This window comes from Symsagittifera roscoffensis, chromosome 2, assembly GCF_963678635.1.
Source record: "Symsagittifera roscoffensis chromosome 2, txSymRosc1.1, whole genome shotgun sequence".
NCBI lineage: Eukaryota > Metazoa > Xenacoelomorpha > Acoela > Convolutidae > Symsagittifera > Symsagittifera roscoffensis.
This window is the reverse complement of record NC_087063.1, coordinates 45913871-45933094: the sequence shown is the minus strand read 5'-3', so window position 1 is coordinate 45933094 and position 19224 is coordinate 45913871. Positions and strand designations below refer to the sequence as shown.

Below are 19224 nucleotides of genomic sequence, written 5' to 3'. Positions count from 1 at the left end.
TCCACAGGAGTGCATTGACATAATGAAAAAATCGTGTAACTTAAAATCGTTTAAATCGGCTCTTGTATAACTTATATTTGTTCCGACTTTCGATACGAAAGTGACGGAATATTTGTGCTCGGGGTGGGTTTTTTTTTCTTCAGACAAATTTCGACTTTTTAACTAGCCATTTTTGACGGAGTTTTTTTATATCATTCAAAAGGTATTGTTGTCTTGAGCTCAAATTTAAAAAGATATTTCACCTGTGATTATTTTTCGTAAAGTTATGAGGGTTTAAAGATTGCCATTTTGACCAATTTGGGACAATTAACGCGCGATATAATTCGCGCTATTAACGCGTAAGCGGAGATTTAATCCGTCTTATAAATCGTTCCAAATTGGTTGAACGAAGCTTTTTTGCCATAATTAATTTGTTACAAGGAACGAAATCTCTCTTTTTGTACTTAATATGGCGTGTGGGGGGATGATTTTCATAAAAATTTTCAAATTTTAGAACAAAAAATTTTTCATTTTATTTTATTTCATTTAATTTTTTTATGTTATTACTGCTGCTCCATAAAATTTAAGAGGCTGTCGGAACATTCAGGGCTTCGCCCTGATACGAGCAGTCTTGTTTGGCTTTCGTATGAAAACGTTATAATAGTATAATTTGAGATCAAAACCCTAACTCAATTACAGCAACTGCTCAATGCTTTTTAGACTGTGTTTGCAGCTCGATTATATTTTTTGTCTCTCCGAAAACACTTTATGGACTTGAGCCGCCCTTAATATCAGGCAAACTTGCAGTACTCAAAAAAAATGCTTGTTTCATAAAAAAAAGTGACTCGCCAATTATCGCTTTCGTGTAATTCTATAACTTGTCGTATAAATCTGATCCCTCGCACAATCGTATACTTTTATATTGTGTACCGGATTTTTTGTATAACTTATCGTATACCGTATTATGTATTATAAAAACTTACCCACAGTGGAATTAATTAATAGACTGTTGAACAAAAACAACAAGACTGCTCGTATCAGGGCAAAGCCCTGAATGCTACGACTGTCTTTTTAGGTCTATGAAGCAGTATTCGCTTTTAAAAAATAAAAAATGATGAATTTTTCAACAAAAAAAAACGAAAAAAAAAATTACGTAAATTTTGAGTTTTTCTCACATCATCCCCCACACGCCATATAAAGTACAAAGTGGTGGATTTCGCTACTCGTAACATAGAATTTATGACAAATAGCCTGTTTCAACCAATTTGAAACGATTTCTACGAGGAATTAAATCTCCGCTTACACGTTAACAGCGCGAAATATATCGCGAGTTGATTTTCCCAAATTGGCCACAATGTCAATCTTTAAACCCTAATAACTTTTGAAAAATGATCACACGTGAAAAATCTCAAGATGCTTTCGGCTTTCGGCCACAATGCTTTCGGCTGATGTAAAAAACAATGCTTTCGGCTGATGTAAAAAACAATGCTTTCGGCTGATGTAAAAAACAATGCTTTCGGCTGAACAATGCTTTCGGCTGATGTAAAAAAAATCCGTCAAAAATGGTTAGTTAAAAAGTCGAAATTTGTCTAAAGAAAAAGCCCACCCGAGCACAAATATTCCGTTACTTTCGTTATGAAAGTCGGAACAATAAGGTGCACGTGTACAGAAAAAATGACGTCGCGTGCTCAAATCTGAGAACAAAATTTTTCACGGGAAAAAAATACCAGGTTGCAACAACTTGCTATCGTACATATAATAAATGGGGTACGAACAGAAACATTTTTTTTGCAACATTTGTGTCTTGTATCCGAATGTTCAACTTAATTTTTGCTACTTGACCTATGGACAATTAATTGAGTTTTTTTAATGAATATGCTGCATCGAAATAACGCATTTCAATTTTAGTTTCAAACGTCCAAGTTTCCATTAAATTGAAGAAAAATTGAACATGGCTATTTATAAATTAATCAAGAGAAAACGACTGAATTTGGTTGCTATATATACAAGGCGCTTCGGGTCGATTTAGGATCAAGGAAAGGAGTCGATTATTTATGACTTCAAACTTTCACCTGCCCCTTAACAATCTTCCCATTCTTCTGGTAATTACAGTCCAGTTATTGCCATTTGTACTAGACATGGAAAAAGCAAAAGCTTGAACCAAGTAAAGCTCTCAAGCACTGACTAATTCAACTTAGTTGTTGACAAAAACACAAATGCAACACACGTTGACTACGGTTGGATAAAATGGCTTGAATGTCAAAACTGAATCCGCCCCGCTGTCTTGTTTTTATTTCATGAAGTGTCTGACACTTGTTACAAAAGAAACCAAAAAAGAGTTAAACTTTTTCAGTATTGGCAACGCCATGCCACAGTTTTCGTTACATATAAGTTTGTTAAAAACACCATGAATTTAGATTCAACTTGACTTTGAGCTCGTTACAGCTTAAGCGTGACCTAACATATGAGGCAATATATGATCTTAATTGAAACTAAGTGCAACAGGAGTAGAACCAACAAGCTATTGAGAACTACCGGCCTTTATAAATTTAAGGAGCAAACAGTAGCATTTAGGCAAAGAAACAACTACTATTTGGTATTAAACGTCCATATAACAAATCGACATTAAGCTGGCGTGGTTTCAAACAATTTGAATGACCCCATAGCTTCAAAAAACCTCAAACCTATCACTTAACTCAAGTTGACTTAGGCACAATAAGGAGAAGCTCAGATTGTAGAAATTATATAACAAAGAACCCAAGAACTCGGTTAAAATGAACAAAATAGGGTGAATGACACGAAGACGGGTCTGATCTAGACAGTGAACTTAATAATGAGCTACACAAACAAATGAAAGCATTTCGGCTGCAAACGAATAATTGTTTCACAACTTGCTTGCCCTTAAATCGAACGAAACTAAGACTAACTGCTGTAGCAAATTGTGGTTCAATATTCGGCTAACATTTTTTTTCTATTTGGGCGTCTTGCTACTGCTTTGTTTGCTTTACTGCTTTTCATACTTGTCTATTAAGTTCATTGTCTGTATCAGACCCCACCCTTCATGGGCACTTTTTTTCTGAACCTCTCAATGTACTAGTAAAATCTGAAGCGGAAAACAGAACACTATCTAACCTTTGGATTATATTGGAAAACATATCTTCATGAGTAGAGTTCGGCTTCTGAAGCACCTTCATAGGTCCGTTGCTCTTTCCGTCGCCATTTGCAGACGGCTTACTCCTGCGAATGGAGAATATCTCAGCTATGCTTAAGGCACGTTTCGTTTTTAATGATATCTTCTTTGAAGGAGTGCGAGGCAGAGGCGGCTTCTGTTTTCCATTGACAGCTACCATCTCTGGTCTCTGCTGGTTATAATAATATGACTCATTACATGACCTCGTCATGTTATGTTCAATTGAGTCTTGAAACTCCGGCTGCTGCTGCTGCTGCTGCAGCTGAGACGCCACCCCTCCCATGTGCACGTGGTAGGCTGTCAATTCTGGCTGAGGTTGGTGTGGATTTGCGTAGATTCTCGGGGGGCCGTAAATGTGCTGGCTAACTTGAGGCTGTCTGTAATCATGTGGGTCTATAAAGCTGCTGGAGGAGGAGTGAAGGTGTGTTTTCTGTAGCGGAACACCTAAGCTATTTCTGCCCATATCGCCATTAATTTGGGTGTACTCGTATGCGTGCAGCATGTTTCCTCGGGACCCGTGATAAGGTTGCTGGTATACATATTCGTTGGGAGGGATACCATAAAGACTATTGAGACTATTGGGCGGTAAAGATATTCGGGTCCCTGGTTGGTAGCCATTGCCCAAGGGAGAGGCGGACGGTCGATAACTGGATAGCTCCGATTCATCGTCGTCCAACACGCCTAAACAGAGAAAATATATACATATCCAAGAAAAAATATATATATACTTTCAACTAGTTTAATAAGTTCTAAAATGTTTCATTCTTCGAACGTTTCAGAATATATTTTTTACGAATCTCAGCGTAATGATCGACGCTATTCCGATTTGAAATTGGATTCACTAAACATACGATATTTAGCTCAAACTAAAGGCGCAGAAGATAAAGGAAATAACAACCACAAAATTCAGAATTAGAACGAAAAAACTCAGATTGTTCAAAAAATGAAAGAACAAAAACAGAAACTTAGCGAACACGAAAAAAACTTATAATTTAAAATAACTTAGAATCTCCATAAGTTCATCAAAATAACCAATTAGTTTACCCTCAGATAAAAACATAACGTGCGTTTAGCACAATTGCATAAATTGGAACAGAATAAATAGAGAGCAACCAATTTCTGAGCGACAAGCACTAAATGTTCCAACCACACTAATTTTGAAAAAAAAAAACTATTTTTCATCCAATTTTTCATCTAAATATGTGGAGTCTTTAGTGGGCACGAGCAAATGTGCTTAGTAAAATTTGAGCATTAGTAATGACTTCAGTTGAATAGCCATCTTTTCTTTGCAAAATAAACGGCAAAACCAGAACTAAAATTTTGAACTTAAGGTACCGGAAAACCATGAGCTGAAACTTCTAAAAACTAACTTTTACAGCAAAAAACTTCACAGCTCTATAGAAATATTTTCGCAAAACAGGTTAGCTTTGATCGCTCTAATTTTGTTTAAAAACGAAGCTTTAATACAAGATTAAATCGATTCGCTCCTGACCAGTCATTAGATTTTTTTTGTGATACTAGTAGAACCAAGCTTTTAGTTCCATTTAAACTTATTCTTTAAATCGCAAGATTCACCCGATCAAAATAGTCTAAAAAGGCACAACTTTAAAGCCGGCAACGATCGAATTATGACTGTAGAAGCTTTTGATCATTTATGGTTCTAGATTTTGTTTTCAAAAAAATTTTACACATTCAAATGCATCTCTCTACACATAGGCAAAGCAACGCTTCGCACCACTTGCGATATCACACAAACATAGCATTGCAAGGTCGCACACAGAAAATATACTGGGGTAAAAAAATCGAACTACAAAAATTTCAAAGTTTTGTCAACATTGATGTTTATTTTGAGAAAAATATATCCAGAAACACAACCGTTAGTTCTAAAATTCAGAAACAATTATCAAGCGATAAAAAGCCAAAAAAAGTTATCTTAACTCCCGTTGAGTCGCAAATAAAACTTCTCTTCTGAAAATTTTTTAAATGTTCTGAATTTCTACATTTTTACGCGCCCACCATCAGAAAACACAAAAAAGGATATGTGCAGATGAGAGGTCATATGCGCTGATGATTGAGTTTGATTCATTGTAATGGTAAGCTGAAAAGTCAAAACTCCAGAAAACGAAGCAACCATTGAAACTCTAATTCATTGACATGCAATTGCTTGACTTTAGCCTTTTTCGCTTGATTGAAATAAATATAAAATCTGATCAAACGTATAGAGGAATCCCGTCCGGTGAACTCATTTAAAATGAGAAAGGATTGATATCCATTCGAGTATTGATACTCAATGTACATGATTGGTACTCAACAAAAGTGCACAGAACAATTAGAAAGAAATGGCTACCAGCTTGGTATCATAAGAAGCTAATAGGGCATCAGTTACGCCTGCACTAAGGGTGATTACTTTTAGTGCAATCGTAACCTTTCTAGTAGGATTTAACGTAGAGTTGAGCTCTCTACTCCCCCCCGCACAGTGGTGACCTCGACGAGGACGAACTGGATAAAAGCAAACCCCACGAACCGGACACGAGCAACCCCCACACAAGCTGAAAACTAGCAACACCCACATTTGGAGCCTTCAAAAACAGTACTGCAATACAAAAACACAAAAGTTTGAATACGGACGAGTCCACACAAAGGTACAACATACCACCCTATCATCCACATAGATGCACAGCAAACGACAACTTGATTAGGACCCGTGACATCAGACAACACAACACTACGCGTGTGTATCATGCCTTCTAAAGCAGTTCAAGAAGCAGTCTTGCGCGCATACATAAAAGTTTTGAACAAGGATAGCGTGGACCAAAAACAACACGTTTAACGAAGTTTTGGTACAAGACAAACTGGATGACGCACAACAACAACAACAAGAGACATCCAAGAGCTAATCACTTCGAGGAAACGACCTACGAACTACTGGCAACACTTGAAGTGGAACTTCATGACTAATTTACCGATATGCTTTTGAACCACATAAGCTCATTAAGAAAACTAAAGAAGGAGCTGAACTCTAGGCTGAATGAGTGAACAGCAACGGAAAAAGGCAGAACGGAAATAAGTAATACCTCAACGATACAAAAGAGTAGCAGTGGCTCATTCAATGGTCACCTGATTGAGAACAACGATTTGACAAAAAACTCCAAACCAACTTCACAGCAGAGTACACAAGGCAACACACAGCGGACGACGAAAAGGATATTGGTGATACAGCAAATGAAGTGTCCGCTACACGACTACATGGAAGTCATGACCAAAGATTTAGCACGAATGGGATCGCAGGCAACGGAATCTTCAATCAATTGGGCGGAAACCTATGCCATCAGTTTCCAATGCAAACCTGGGCAACTTCTGACATTTTCCTTTCTACGATGCACTGCCAAAAATCAACTTGAATAAGTTTGATGGAGACCCAACTAAAGGGTCAGATTGGTATAACCGATTTAATTTTCTCATCGTAGAAACAACAATCGGCAACGCTAAAAAAAACTGCACACATGCAAGGACTAGTCACGAGAAAAGCTTAAGCTTCAATTGAAGGCTTTGCTTGCAACGAAAACTTGTACGAGAAAGCAGTTGGAGAAATACGATGTTTCGGCTATCCTACAGCTATTGTTATCAGCTTCATCAATAGACTCATCCGGTTTCCTAGACCTCTCTCAGGCAAACCCAGAACACTGAAAGAGTACGCTCAATTTATTACAGCCACTCGCACACTTGAAGAACTGGAGTTTCCTTCCGATCTGCAATCAACAATTATACTGAGACATGCTACTGAAAAATTGACTTACAGTGAGCACGCAAAATAAAACCAGTTTCTTCCATCTCTCCAGAACTTCAACAAGTAGATACGAACGCTGGCAGAAGCACAAAAGATCCACCTTGATGACGACGATACCAGATCAAGTAATGCAAAAGAGCGATAAAACGACAGACCAGTAGGAACGAGGATGACATCAGATTGGCAACAGATATGGATCAATGAACGCATCCATTTCTTTCCAATACTACTGGTGCAAACAACAAACTTCTTGCTTCTTCAACGACGGACATCACGCTTTAATGCACTGCCCAACGTTCAGCTCTGAAACACCTAATGATCGCTGGACCGCAGTACAACAACTGAATCTTTGTATCAACTGTTTGAAGTCTGGGCATAGATCTCGTGACTGTCTCTCAAAATTCCAATGGCCGTTCTCCGGGTTGCAACAGGCGACATCATTCACTTCTTCACGGAGCTAACTTCACAACATGCGGAAAACAGCTATTCATAGAAAAAAAAACAATTAAATAACTAAAAGCTGCTCTTCAACAGCATTGAGACTCAACGAGTTGTTCAAAACACCACGGAGAAAACGCAGGCCATGGAGTATCTACTCTACATTCTACCAGTGAAGTCAGTACCTACGCGTTTTTGGACCCTGGATGCACGCTAACTATGATTTTGAGCGAAACAGCAAACAAACTGAAGCTTGAAAAACTGGAGCGGAAACGAATTTGCGGCCAATGGCTCAGATGTCAAAACTTGTAATACAACAGCTGCACAGATATCAAGCGTAGGCGGAAAAGAAAATTATGAATTGAAAAACACTTGTAAGGTGGATCAAAATTTCTTACCAACCTTTTAACAGCATCCAGCCGATAAACTGAAGCAGCACAAACGCCTAGAAGATATTAGCCTTCCAAAACTAGACACGAAGGAAGTGACAATCATCATTGGACAGGACAACTTCAATTTGATCTCCTCGCTTCAAATAAAATTTGGGCCTGCAAACACGCCAAGCGCAGTTAAGTTCAAACATGGATGGGCTCGTTCTGGACCTCATACACGTACTACGAAACACCATAACTCGATACATTATGTCACAATGTTTTCTGAGACATGTCTTGACCGGGACAACAGCATCTTCGACGAAGTAGCTTATTGGTGGAATGCAGTATCACTTTCAACGTACAAAGAGAAGCCCCAATCAGCGGAAGACAAAAGAGCAAACGAAATTCTACGGGAAACCTGCTGTCGTCTACCAGGCGGAAGATACGAGACGGGACTTCTATGGGCTAAGGACTCGAGCTCACCAAACAATGAACCATTGGCGCGGACACATCCACGACATCTTTTAGTAAGACTTCGAAGGGAGCCAAAAATGTACAGCAAATACGACTAAGGCATACAAATACATCTACAAAAAGGCTATCTACAAAAAGCTTCGAAGAATGAAGAAGTCGATACCGAATGGTACATACATTGCGGACTGGTGAATCCAAACAAACCTGATAAAATCAGACGCATTAGCAACGCTTTCGGAGGCGTTTGCTTAAGCGACAAGCTGTTAGCGGGACCAGATCTGCTGGTTGACATGCTACGGATCATTTCTTCTTTCCGAGTTTCTGCATTGGCACTACAGGCAGATATAGAAGGAATGTTCATGCAAGTCAGCCTTAGAGAGTCGGACAGGAAATTTCTTAGCTTTCTCTGGAACAGTCCTAATTCAGCAACTACTGAGGTTTATGAAAACCAATGACATATTTTTGGAGCATGAGATTCACTTGCTTGAGCTAACTTTGCCTTAGTTTAGACTGCCAGAGATAACGCTGGTTCACAAAACCTTATATTAAAAATAGTAGAGGGAAACTTTTATATGGACGAACTACTCATGTCACTGGAAACAGTTGGCGAAGCAGAAAACCTGGCAACGCAGCTGAAACAAACATTGAGCAGAGGATTGCAGAAGACACGCTTGTCAAATCGTAGACAGAAATGCTTGACGGCAATTTCAATCAGGAGAGGCATCCATCGGAACCTGGCATGTGAAGAAATTTCAATTCAGCCAAAAAACGGACCCAATGCACAAAAAGAATGGACTCAGAGAAAACTTTTGTCAAATGTTTCATTCTAAATCATTCTAATAAACACTTGGAGATCAGTTCAACGATGGGACCAACCTCTGGAGAAGCAGGATAGCAAAGAATTTCGAGGTCGATCATGTTGGTCAATTACAACCAGTGAAAAATGGACGAGTTTTTTTAGCGCAGGTTGTCAAGAGAGAGTTACATATCTTCTGTGATGCTTCTTTGTCGGCAACAGCCGTAGTATCATAGATCAGAGTTATAGATGGCGAAAACATGACTGTAAATTTCCTTCTGGGCAAAACACGAGTAATCCCATTACGACAAAACACAAAACCTCGACTTGGGCTACAACGAGCATTGAACACAGTCAGACTACGAGAAATACCGGTCCGTTATCTTCTACTCAAATTTAGCCAGATATTCATTTCGACAGACAGCAACAGTTCTTGCATGGATCCGCAACCCTCAAGAAAAACAGGAAATGTTCATTTCAAACAGGATTGTCGAAACTCTAGAGTCAACTCACCATAGTGACTGGTATCACATCGACACACACACAAACCCTGCGGACCAAGAGGAATGAACGCGAAAAGAAAAACATTTCATCTTCCATGTGGATCAGAGGTCCCCATTCTCTTGTGCAGAAAAAAGAACTGCACTCAAATCTGCCACAAAACTCGCGCTCTTGTTAGGATTAAATTAGGATTAAACGTAGAATTGAGCTCTCTACTCCCCAATACCACCCACACAGGATGAAAACCTATTTTGCAAAGTTAGGTGACTAAGCCGTTTAAAGCATAAATTGATGCCACATAAAATTTAGCCAAGAAAAAAAAGATTTTTACGAAAAAAATAGGAACTAACCTATTTACAATTTACAGAATTAGTCAAAAACACTATACTCAATTAAAATGAAAATCGCTGACAGCAGAAAAACAGGTCCCGATCAGATTTTAACTTAGCAAGTTTGCTGTCTTGGGCACAGATGTTTCCTCTGGACCAATTGCTAACCTATCAAAAGACTCCAGTGCAATGATTCTGTTTTAAAAAAAATGTTAAACCAAAAAAACTATTGTTCCAACCATTGAAAATGGGGGAATTTTGTATTCGGGTGTGTTTTAGTTGTTCTTTTTTGTTTTTCGCGCAAAATCAGTTGGCACAAATAATCATCGGAATGGGTTGAATAATATATCATATTAAAACTCTTTCAGCCGTGATTCAAACATTTTAAGAAATCCAAAAAAAATCCCCTGTTGAGAAAAACCGGTTTCAAATTTTTTGGTTTTTCGTCAAATTTCGATCGAACAAAGTAACTATAACTCGTTAAATTCGTCATTTTGGCTAAAAAAAAAACTTGCCTTTTCTAAACCGAATTAATTTTGAAAGCCATATTTGGCACTTCCCTGGCAAGAAAAAATTTTCAAAAAAAAAATACTTTAAAAACAGAAAAAAAAAAATCGAGTTTCGTTTCATTTTTGGTTTGATTTTCTTCTTTTGAGGACAACTGTTATCGAGTATGACAAATTACTAATTTTTTAAGCGTGTTTATAGTTTTATCATCACATCACTATTATTTTGAAAAACTTTAATTTGAAAATTATTAATTTGGTAACCTTTAATTTTTTGTAGACTATGGTCGGTCGGAACATTCTGTGCTACTTGCACAGGAACCGGCTATCCTCGTTCCGATTTGATAACACTTGCTAGTCGTAAGGGTTATAAACAACTAAAAAAAAGGCTAGCAGGTTACTGTGCACGTAGCACAGAATGTTCCGACCATAGTCAACAAAAAAAAATAAAACACATCATAGGATTTATCAAATTAGTGTTGTAAGTTCTGGGTGGTGTGATAAAGGAGCTGAACAAAAAACTAGAAACTAGCCACATTCGAGGGTCGTAGTATAATAGAAAAATGACTATTCTGAGTTGACTAGTCAAAAAACAAGTCAGCTGCTAAATCAATGGAAATTGAACGAAGGACAAGAATTTTAAAAAATGGACCAGTACTTCTTATATTATACGATTGATAATTAATTCAAATTTAGAAATTCTAAAAACTTAGAATTATTTCAGATGCTTTGAAACGTTCTAGATACAAGAACAGAGAGCAGCTATGTTTCAACGAAGAATCAGTTGTCACATGGATCAAATTTCAGACCTTAATCTATATTACAAGTTCAAAGCAAAGACTGGAATAATTGATTCCACTGTACATGCATTGCTTAAAAGTCAATATATACGCTTCAGATTCACGAAGTATTATTATCAACCCTATAAAAATTTCATAGACATCTAATGTCGAATCAAAAATATAGATTTTCTAACATAAATTGCATTTCCTTCAAAAAAAACTTACTCAGCCGCTTGAAGCTTTGCGATATCGCTCTTTTCACTTTCTTCATTCCAATGCGGCTGTATATGACGATATGGCAAGTTTTTAACCATTCATATTTCTTGATATGACACTCGAAGGCTGCTCATTGTAATTAAATCTCTTTGAGATATCTTAATCGGGCATGCGATATCTAAAAAAAATCATTAAGGTAATAGCATTTAAATAAGTCAGCGTTTGCAAGCCTGTCTCTATTAATCAATCAACTCGCAATGGTATGTTTGTAAGACTTTTCGAGGTTAAGTAGTAGTAGTACGGATTTTGTGCACATAGCAAAAGGGTCGTTTTCTAGTCGTTTCTACCAGAAATAGATTTGTTTGTGCACATAGCACAAGGGTCGTTTTCTAGTCGTTTTTACCAGTAAAAGAATTATTTGTGCATATAGCACAAGGGTAGTTTTCTAGTCGGTTTTACCAGAAAAAGAATTAGTTCAGATGCTTCGAAACAAATCGGCAAAACAAACCTAATTTAAGCATTATCCTAAAACACAAAAAACTGGAAAAAAATCTTCAAATAGCATTGACTGAAGATCAAGCAATTTACGAAGAAACAGTAACAAGTAGTAGACGATTCAGTGACCTGCAAAAATACTTGAACAAAATAAGTAGTTCCAGGAAATATACCCAAAAAATGTTCTACAAGGAAAAATCCACAAGAGATGACACCCAAAAAGCTACATTTTTTAACGAATTTTTCATCAGTGTATATCAAAAGGAATCAATTCCTAACCCTCTCGCACGAAATACAAACTGTTCTCCTACAGAAGAAATCTGTACACAAATACACATTGAAGAAACCAAAATCCAATACATTCTCAAAAATCTTTTAACAAATAAAGCGTCAGGTTTTGATGGTATAGGTAATATAATCCTAAAAAATCTTTCTGAAACTCTGTCAAAATCGCTCTATCTTCTCTTCCGCACATTCATTAACAAGCGGCTCTTCCCGACCTACTGGAAAACAAGTCAAGTGGCCCCAATTTTTAAAGAAAAGAACAAGGCGTCAGTCGAGTGCTACCGCCCAATTAGCCTCTTATGCTCCGCCTCGAAGGTCTTCGAAAAAATTATCTTTGATAATATATACCCCAAAGTTCAACCTTTCCTAGAAAACGCACAATACGGCTTCCGGCAAAAAAGGTCAGCAGTATTACAAATGGTACAATTTTTGAGCAAAGTATATGAACTCTACGATGACAAAAATGTTCAAACACTATCAGTCCTTTATCTAGATTTTTCTAAAGCCTTTGATAAAGTTCCTCATAGTATCCTAGTCGCCAAACTACGGAACATAGGTCTAAGCATTCAAATACAAGACATAATACAAGACTATCTAACAGATAGAATGCAGTTTGTGAAAATCAATAAAAGTTCATCAACTCTGAAAGAAGTAACTAGCGGTGTACCACAGGGCTCAATTCTTGGCCCTCTACTTTTTATCATATTCATTAACGACTTTCCCAAATGCATTGAGAATTCAGATTGTTTTGGCAATTGTGACGATATGAAGATCTTGTCTACTGAAGAAATTCATCTGCAAAAAGACACGGCAAATGTTGAAAAATGGTGCAAAGAAAATAAAATGCCGCTGAATGAAGATAAATGTAATTTGTTAAACCTCAAAGGGAAAATGGAAGTTACACTATTTAATACAAATGTTGATACCGCAAAGACCCAAAAAGACTTAGGTATTTTAATGTGTGACAACCTTTCGTGGTCAGTAAATGCTGAAAATCGCATATCAAAAGCAATGGGAGCTTTTTACAAAATCAAACGAAATATCTCGAAAAAAAACATCATTAAAGTCAAAATTAAACTTATACTGCGGATACATCGTACCAATCATAAGCTATGCATCGCAAACATGGTATCCGAACAAAGCAGAATTAAGACAACTAGAAAGAGTACAAAAACGAGCGACATCTTGGATTACAAATAACTTCAAAATGAGTTATACTGAAAGACTGAAATTTTTAAAGCTCCTTCCACTCTCAATGTACTTTGAATTACACGACATATTGTACTTAGTTTCACTACTAAAAAATAAACATGACATTGATTTGAATACAATTATTCATAAAAACGAATCACGAACGAGACAAGCAACACGTGGTGAGATTGCTGTTCATGCAACAAGACTGAAAAAGTCAAATGAAAATTATTATATACGTTCTAATACGCTATACAACTACTTTAGCCAAATTGTGGACTTCGAAAATCAAGATTATGACAGCCTGAAAATATCTATAACAAACACGTTTTGGAAATTCTTCAACAGAAATTTTGCAGAAAACAACTTGTGTATGTGGAGAATTCTTTGCTGGTGTGGAAACTGCAACCCACCGGGAAAAATTATGAACTTATAAACGAGGGTTCAAAACCCATGGAGAAATCCTAAAGCCTACACTACTACTACTACTACTACTACTAAACGTTCTAGATACAAGAACAAAGAGCAGCTGTTCAAATATGACAAGTTCAAAGCAAAGACTGGAAAAAATGAAGCCTCTAAAGTTGTCAACGATCTTCCGATTAATTTTGCTTTCAACAACCCAATCGCTCTCAAAGTCCGCCTTCTAAATATTTGTGGCAACACTGCATAGTAAGCTTCTAGTACATGGACACTGACACCTTGAAACTGAAATAGAAAAAAAACATCAAACTCAGGGTCACTGACCCTTGCCATTAATGGCTATATCTAAATTAATAATGATAATAAGAATCTTAATAATAATAAAAAAGCAAATAACAAGGCAAGCTTTTTATTCAACTCATGTACTTTGAAAAATTTCAAGAAATTTAGCTGCAGTCAGTTTCCCAAACTTTGCTGAGCGTGACATAAAGGTAATAGTGTGCCAGTCGGTCATATTTGGATGTTTGACCTTGAGAGAAGCAAAAAACACTTGATTTTGGAGTGAAATTTAATTTTTCAAAAATTCGAATGGAGCCTGTCATGCACGATTTTCTCGCGATAACTGAAAGTCAAAAAAGAGAATTCAGAACAATCGAGTGACAATCGCGGGAAAGTTGCAAGATAAATCAGAAGGAAATTGCCATCCGCAATTTCCGAGACAATAATAATCTAGAGTAGAGCTGTCCTATTTGAAATAGAAGACAGAGTGTTCCTGAGAACTGGACAATTATCCAACTGGTCAACTATTCGAACTGGACCAGAGTGAACCTTCGGTGGAAAGGTGGACAGCTTGAGTGTCCCAATGGTCCACATAAAACTGCATTCTAGAGTACAAACTTATTCCTGTTGTTGAAACTAGCAAGCATTAAACTCATTTAGTTACACTATTTAATTCTTGAGTTGCTTACCGACTTAATTACTCCCAATTCTTGAGCGTGCTACAATGTGAGTACCAATTAAAATTTCTAGAGTGTGTTTTATAATTGTTATGTTGAGGTAAGGCGAGTTTTAGGTTGATCCATCTGAAATGGATCAAAGTTCCACTGTCTAATAAAAAGTAACTTAGCGGATTGTTCCGACCCGGTTTTTAACGGCGTTCATGTATTTTGGGTATCTAGAGACCTGAGTATGGGGACGTTATTATTTCTAGAGTGGGGGAAAATTTTGGTAGTAGCCTTTAAGCTGTAACGGGTCGTAGTCTCATGTCACAAGCGAACCGAATTGGCTCCGACTGATTTGAGGTAGAAAAACACAAGAGATAGTGTCCCTGACTCTTGAGCCAATGGTTATAGGGCCTATTTTTCTTAAGCCTCATGTGTGACTGCAGTAGACGAATGTTACATAGTGTTTTTATGGCGCTCCTGGGTGTTTACGACATCAAGACTACGGAGTCGAACCCACTTGAGACAGCTTCGGGCTAAATGCCCATTCTAGAGTACCGGCGGTGCGGTTCGACAGGAACGTGCAAACCTTCCGGTTGTACCGTGATAGCTTTTTAAGAAAACTCGAGAAAACTTCCTGGTACGCTCTCCGAACGAGGCTTAGCTAACCGAGTAAAGGGGGGCAACTAGGGGGACAAAAACACGAGCAAAAAGACAAAAAGCAAAACAAAAACCAAAAGAAAAAGAATAGAAAAAGGAACAAAAACCATAAAACGGAAAAAGACAGTGACTTTGACACCAGATTAGTTGGATCAAACCTTTATATTAATTAAATAGTATACCCATACTGTTTTACAAGTTCGATCGTTTCGATCAACCTAGTAATTTAACCCAGTAACCTTAATAAAGAGCCCGAGTGTGGGGCGTTGTCAAGGGTTTTTAGATAGCTTGGAACTTAGCTGGACAACAAGGAGACTTGACTGGAAGAGGTGACCAGCCGAGTGGGAAAGTGGTTCAGGAGCACTTGAGCTGAACCAATAGGAGACTTGACTGGAAGAGGTGACCAGCCGAGTGGGAAAGTGGTTCAGGAGCACTTGAGCTGAACCAATAGGAGACTGGACTGGAAGAGGTGACCAGTCGAGTGGGAAAGTAGCCAAGAAGGATTTGGCAGTTCTCGAGTTCTCAAGTTGGGCAGAACGGGTATCGTTAAAATTCACATTACATTATAGGAAATAAGTGTAAAATTGGATAAGCGATATCCCCCGGTTTTGAGGAACGTTTTTACTTGAGCAGGCCTGGAGATAGGTCTACGGTTTTCTCTTGAGAGGTTTAGCACCCGGCGCTTAAGGTAATTTTAGGCTTAAGAAGGGGGGCTAAAAAGGGGGGAGGTTAGAAGGGGGGCAGGTTAAGTTAGAGGTTGGCGGTTATAATTTGTAAAAAGGGGGGAAATTAGAGTAACTTATTAGTCGACATCGTTGATTTAGTTACATTAGTCTTTTACACGCGTTGGTCATAGGAAGCGGATATCCAAAATTGGAATTAGGTTAAGGTAGGTACCCTGGTCGGATCGGTAGGGGGGAACGGACATAGACAGTTTTTGTGATACCCCATAAGATCGCTAGCAGGGGGGAAGGAAACGCGTGGCACTTAGGTACCAGACATTTTTTCGATAGAAGGTAGACATTTGTCACCTTTGAATTTTAGGTGGGCTCATCTTTCCGTTTTTATTACTTTTTCCAGCTTGGATTTTTGTTGCATTTTGGTGAGGATTTGTGTTTAGTTTTTGTACGAACAGGTGATCACAAGATACCTGCGCACAGGTTTTGGTCTCAAGTTGCTTGGAACTTTGAAAGAGAGGTAATTAAAAAGAAATAAGAAAGGGGGGTCAGCATTTGGCTTTTAAGAGAGGGTTTTTGGGAAAATTTTACTAGAGCTTGAGTGGTGGTACAAGGTACAGTGAATCAAGAAGTCCCCATAACGAAGAAGAAAGAGGTCCCACCGCTCAGACACTTGTCAACAGTCTTGGGACAGTGCCAAAGAAGTCTTGGGACAGAGCAGTCTGGGGACAGTCTTGGGACAGTGCAGTCCTGGGATATTGTTGGACCAGAACAGTCTTGATACAGTCTTGGGACAGTGGTCTTGGGACAGTGGTCTTGGGACAGTGGTGTTGGGACAGTGGTCTTGGGACAGTGGTCTTGGGACAGTGGTCTTGGGACAGTGGTCTTGGGCCAGTGGTCTTGGGACAGTGGTCTTGGGACAAGGGTCTTGGGACAGGGTCTTGGGACAGTGGTCTTGGGACAGTGGTCTTGGGACAAGGGTCTTGGGACAGGGTCTTGGGACAAGGGTCTTGGGACAGTGGTCTTGGGACAGTGGTCTTGGGACAAGGGTCTTGGGACAGGGTCTTGGGACAAGGGTCTTGGGACAGTGGTCTTGGGACAGTAGTCTTGGGACACTAGCCTTGGGACAGTAGTCTTGGGACACTAGCCTTGGGACACTAGCCTTGGGACAGTAGTCTTGGGACACTAGCCTTGGGACTGTAGTCTTGGGACACTAGCCTTGGGTTACTAGCCTTGGGACAGTAGTCTTGGGACACTAGTCTTGGGACATTAGCCTTGGGACAGTAGTCTTGGGACACTAGTCTTGGGACACTACCCTTGGGACAGTAGCCTTGGGATAGTACTCTCGGGACAAGGGTCTTGGGACACTGACGAAGTACTGGGACAGTACCGAACAGTCTTGGGACAGTAGAAAGAAGCCTGGGACGGTACAAAGAAGAGTAGGGACGGTAGTTGGAAGTCTTAGGACGGTATAAAAAAAAATTGAAGTAAAATTACAATAAGTGTTTGAGACAGATTTAAAACAGAACAACACTAGTCGGAACCCGGTACGGTTGGGACCACAAATAAAGAAAGTTTCAAGAAAGGTTTTTATCACGTTGTATATTTATTTTTAAGAATTCTTTTTCACAAAAGATTTTATTCGTAGAATAGAATTGTGTATATAATAATATTGTAAATAAGAGCAATTGTAAATAGAAATAATGAGACGGAGTAGGGTACCGGTGCTCGAAAAAAGGTCAAGTGGATCAAACATGAAATATAACTCGTCGCTGCGCGGAACGACATCAATGGGCCCAAGCAAAACGAAAGATAACTTTTCAGTTAGCATGGTCAGCACGAGGAGTAGTACCGAGAACAAGGCGCGAGAAGGTGCTAAAGACAAACAGGTGGAGCCCACAATTGAAATCGATCTAGAGACACCAGACCAGAGCGTAGATGAAGTGGAGAAGAAGACTACGGAATCCACACCGATGCCCCATATGGAAGATCAAAATCCAAAAACCGTGGAGTTTTCGCCGATAGACGCGTTGGAAGACACAACAGGCATACCCGAGGTACGGTGAAAGACGACTCTCAAGTAAAGAAAACATCTTTTACAGAAAAGTTGGCGATGATGGTCGGAATGAAATCGAAGGACAATACGGCCGAAGAATCAGAAACTGAAAGAGCACGAACATTTGGGACAGTGAGCGCGAAGGCGACAGAAGCCGACCTAAAGGAAGAACAAGCCAGAACAGGAGCGACAGCCGAAAACAAGATAACTGCTGATCATGAAACAGCTACTCTTGAGCTTGGCGACCTGATGACAAAACTAAACCAGATCGACAAGAAACTAAAGTACAGTGAGGAAGATAGAGACTTAATAAGGAAAGAGTTGAAATACAACAAACACGAGTATCTGGATAGTTATTTTAACCTGGCTAAGGCGACAGACGAGAGACTCCAGCAGATGTCGGACAAGGTAGATGCCACCAATGAAGAACGAGATAAGAACATCAAAAAAGATATGCAACAGTTGAAAAACCGATATGATGATGTCAACAGCCAATTAGGTAGCCTGGAAAAGAGAATGGACATAATGAACAGGAATCAGGCCGAAAGTTCGTGTGCAATACAGGCGAAATTGGATGCAATCTTGAGAAATTCTACCTCACAAGAAAGACAGGCAGCGGATCGCACGCAAGGCACCAGAGTGGACTTTGTGGAACCACAAAGGGACAAACGGCAATCGACACCGTTGCCTTTAAACCGGGATGCGGTAAGCATAGCACCAACGGTTGCTAAAACAATCATGAAAAACGGGACATCAAACACAACGAGTGGTCCGGGGGACTCAAAAGCTAGCAGCAACGCAGGTCCGGATGCCATGACGTGGGCAAGCACTTGGGAAATGATGAACAGGACTCTAGAGGCCTTCGCCACGAGGAACACTAACTCGAGCGATAGGAGAGACGGAAAATCAAGAAAAACTTTCATGAAGCCAAAAGAATTCAAAGACGACTCAGATGGATGCATTGACACGTGGGTGGAAGTGATGAGATTACATCTAGAGCAAGATAACTTAAATGATGAAAGGCAAGCATGCACAGCCATACTCAGCAACCTGGAAGGCACGGCATTGAAATGCGTGGTTGCAAAGAAAGAAGAGGAACGCGACACCGCGGACAAAATCTTCGA

At 39.0% G+C, this 19224-nt stretch overlaps 2 protein-coding genes across 3 annotated transcripts in view; both read right to left on the bottom strand.

Moving 5' to 3' along the window:
- Positions 1–11547, bottom strand: part of LOC134839627 (uncharacterized) — a 39997-nt gene extending 28450 nt beyond the window's left edge. Inside the window, exons 1-2 of the mRNA XM_063855242.1 lie at positions 11382–11547; positions 3112–3850 (exon numbers count right to left, since the gene is read on the bottom strand). Coding sequence (XP_063711312.1) covers positions 3112–3850; positions 11382–11427 — 785 coding nt within the window. The 5' untranslated portion in view covers positions 11428–11547. The remainder of the gene's footprint in view (positions 1–3111; positions 3851–11381) is intronic.
- LOC134840748 (COP9 signalosome complex subunit 2-like) overlaps positions 1–19224 on the bottom strand; it is a 545309-nt gene that overhangs the window by 429025 nt on the left and 97060 nt on the right. The gene's annotated exons all lie outside the window — the stretch shown is intronic.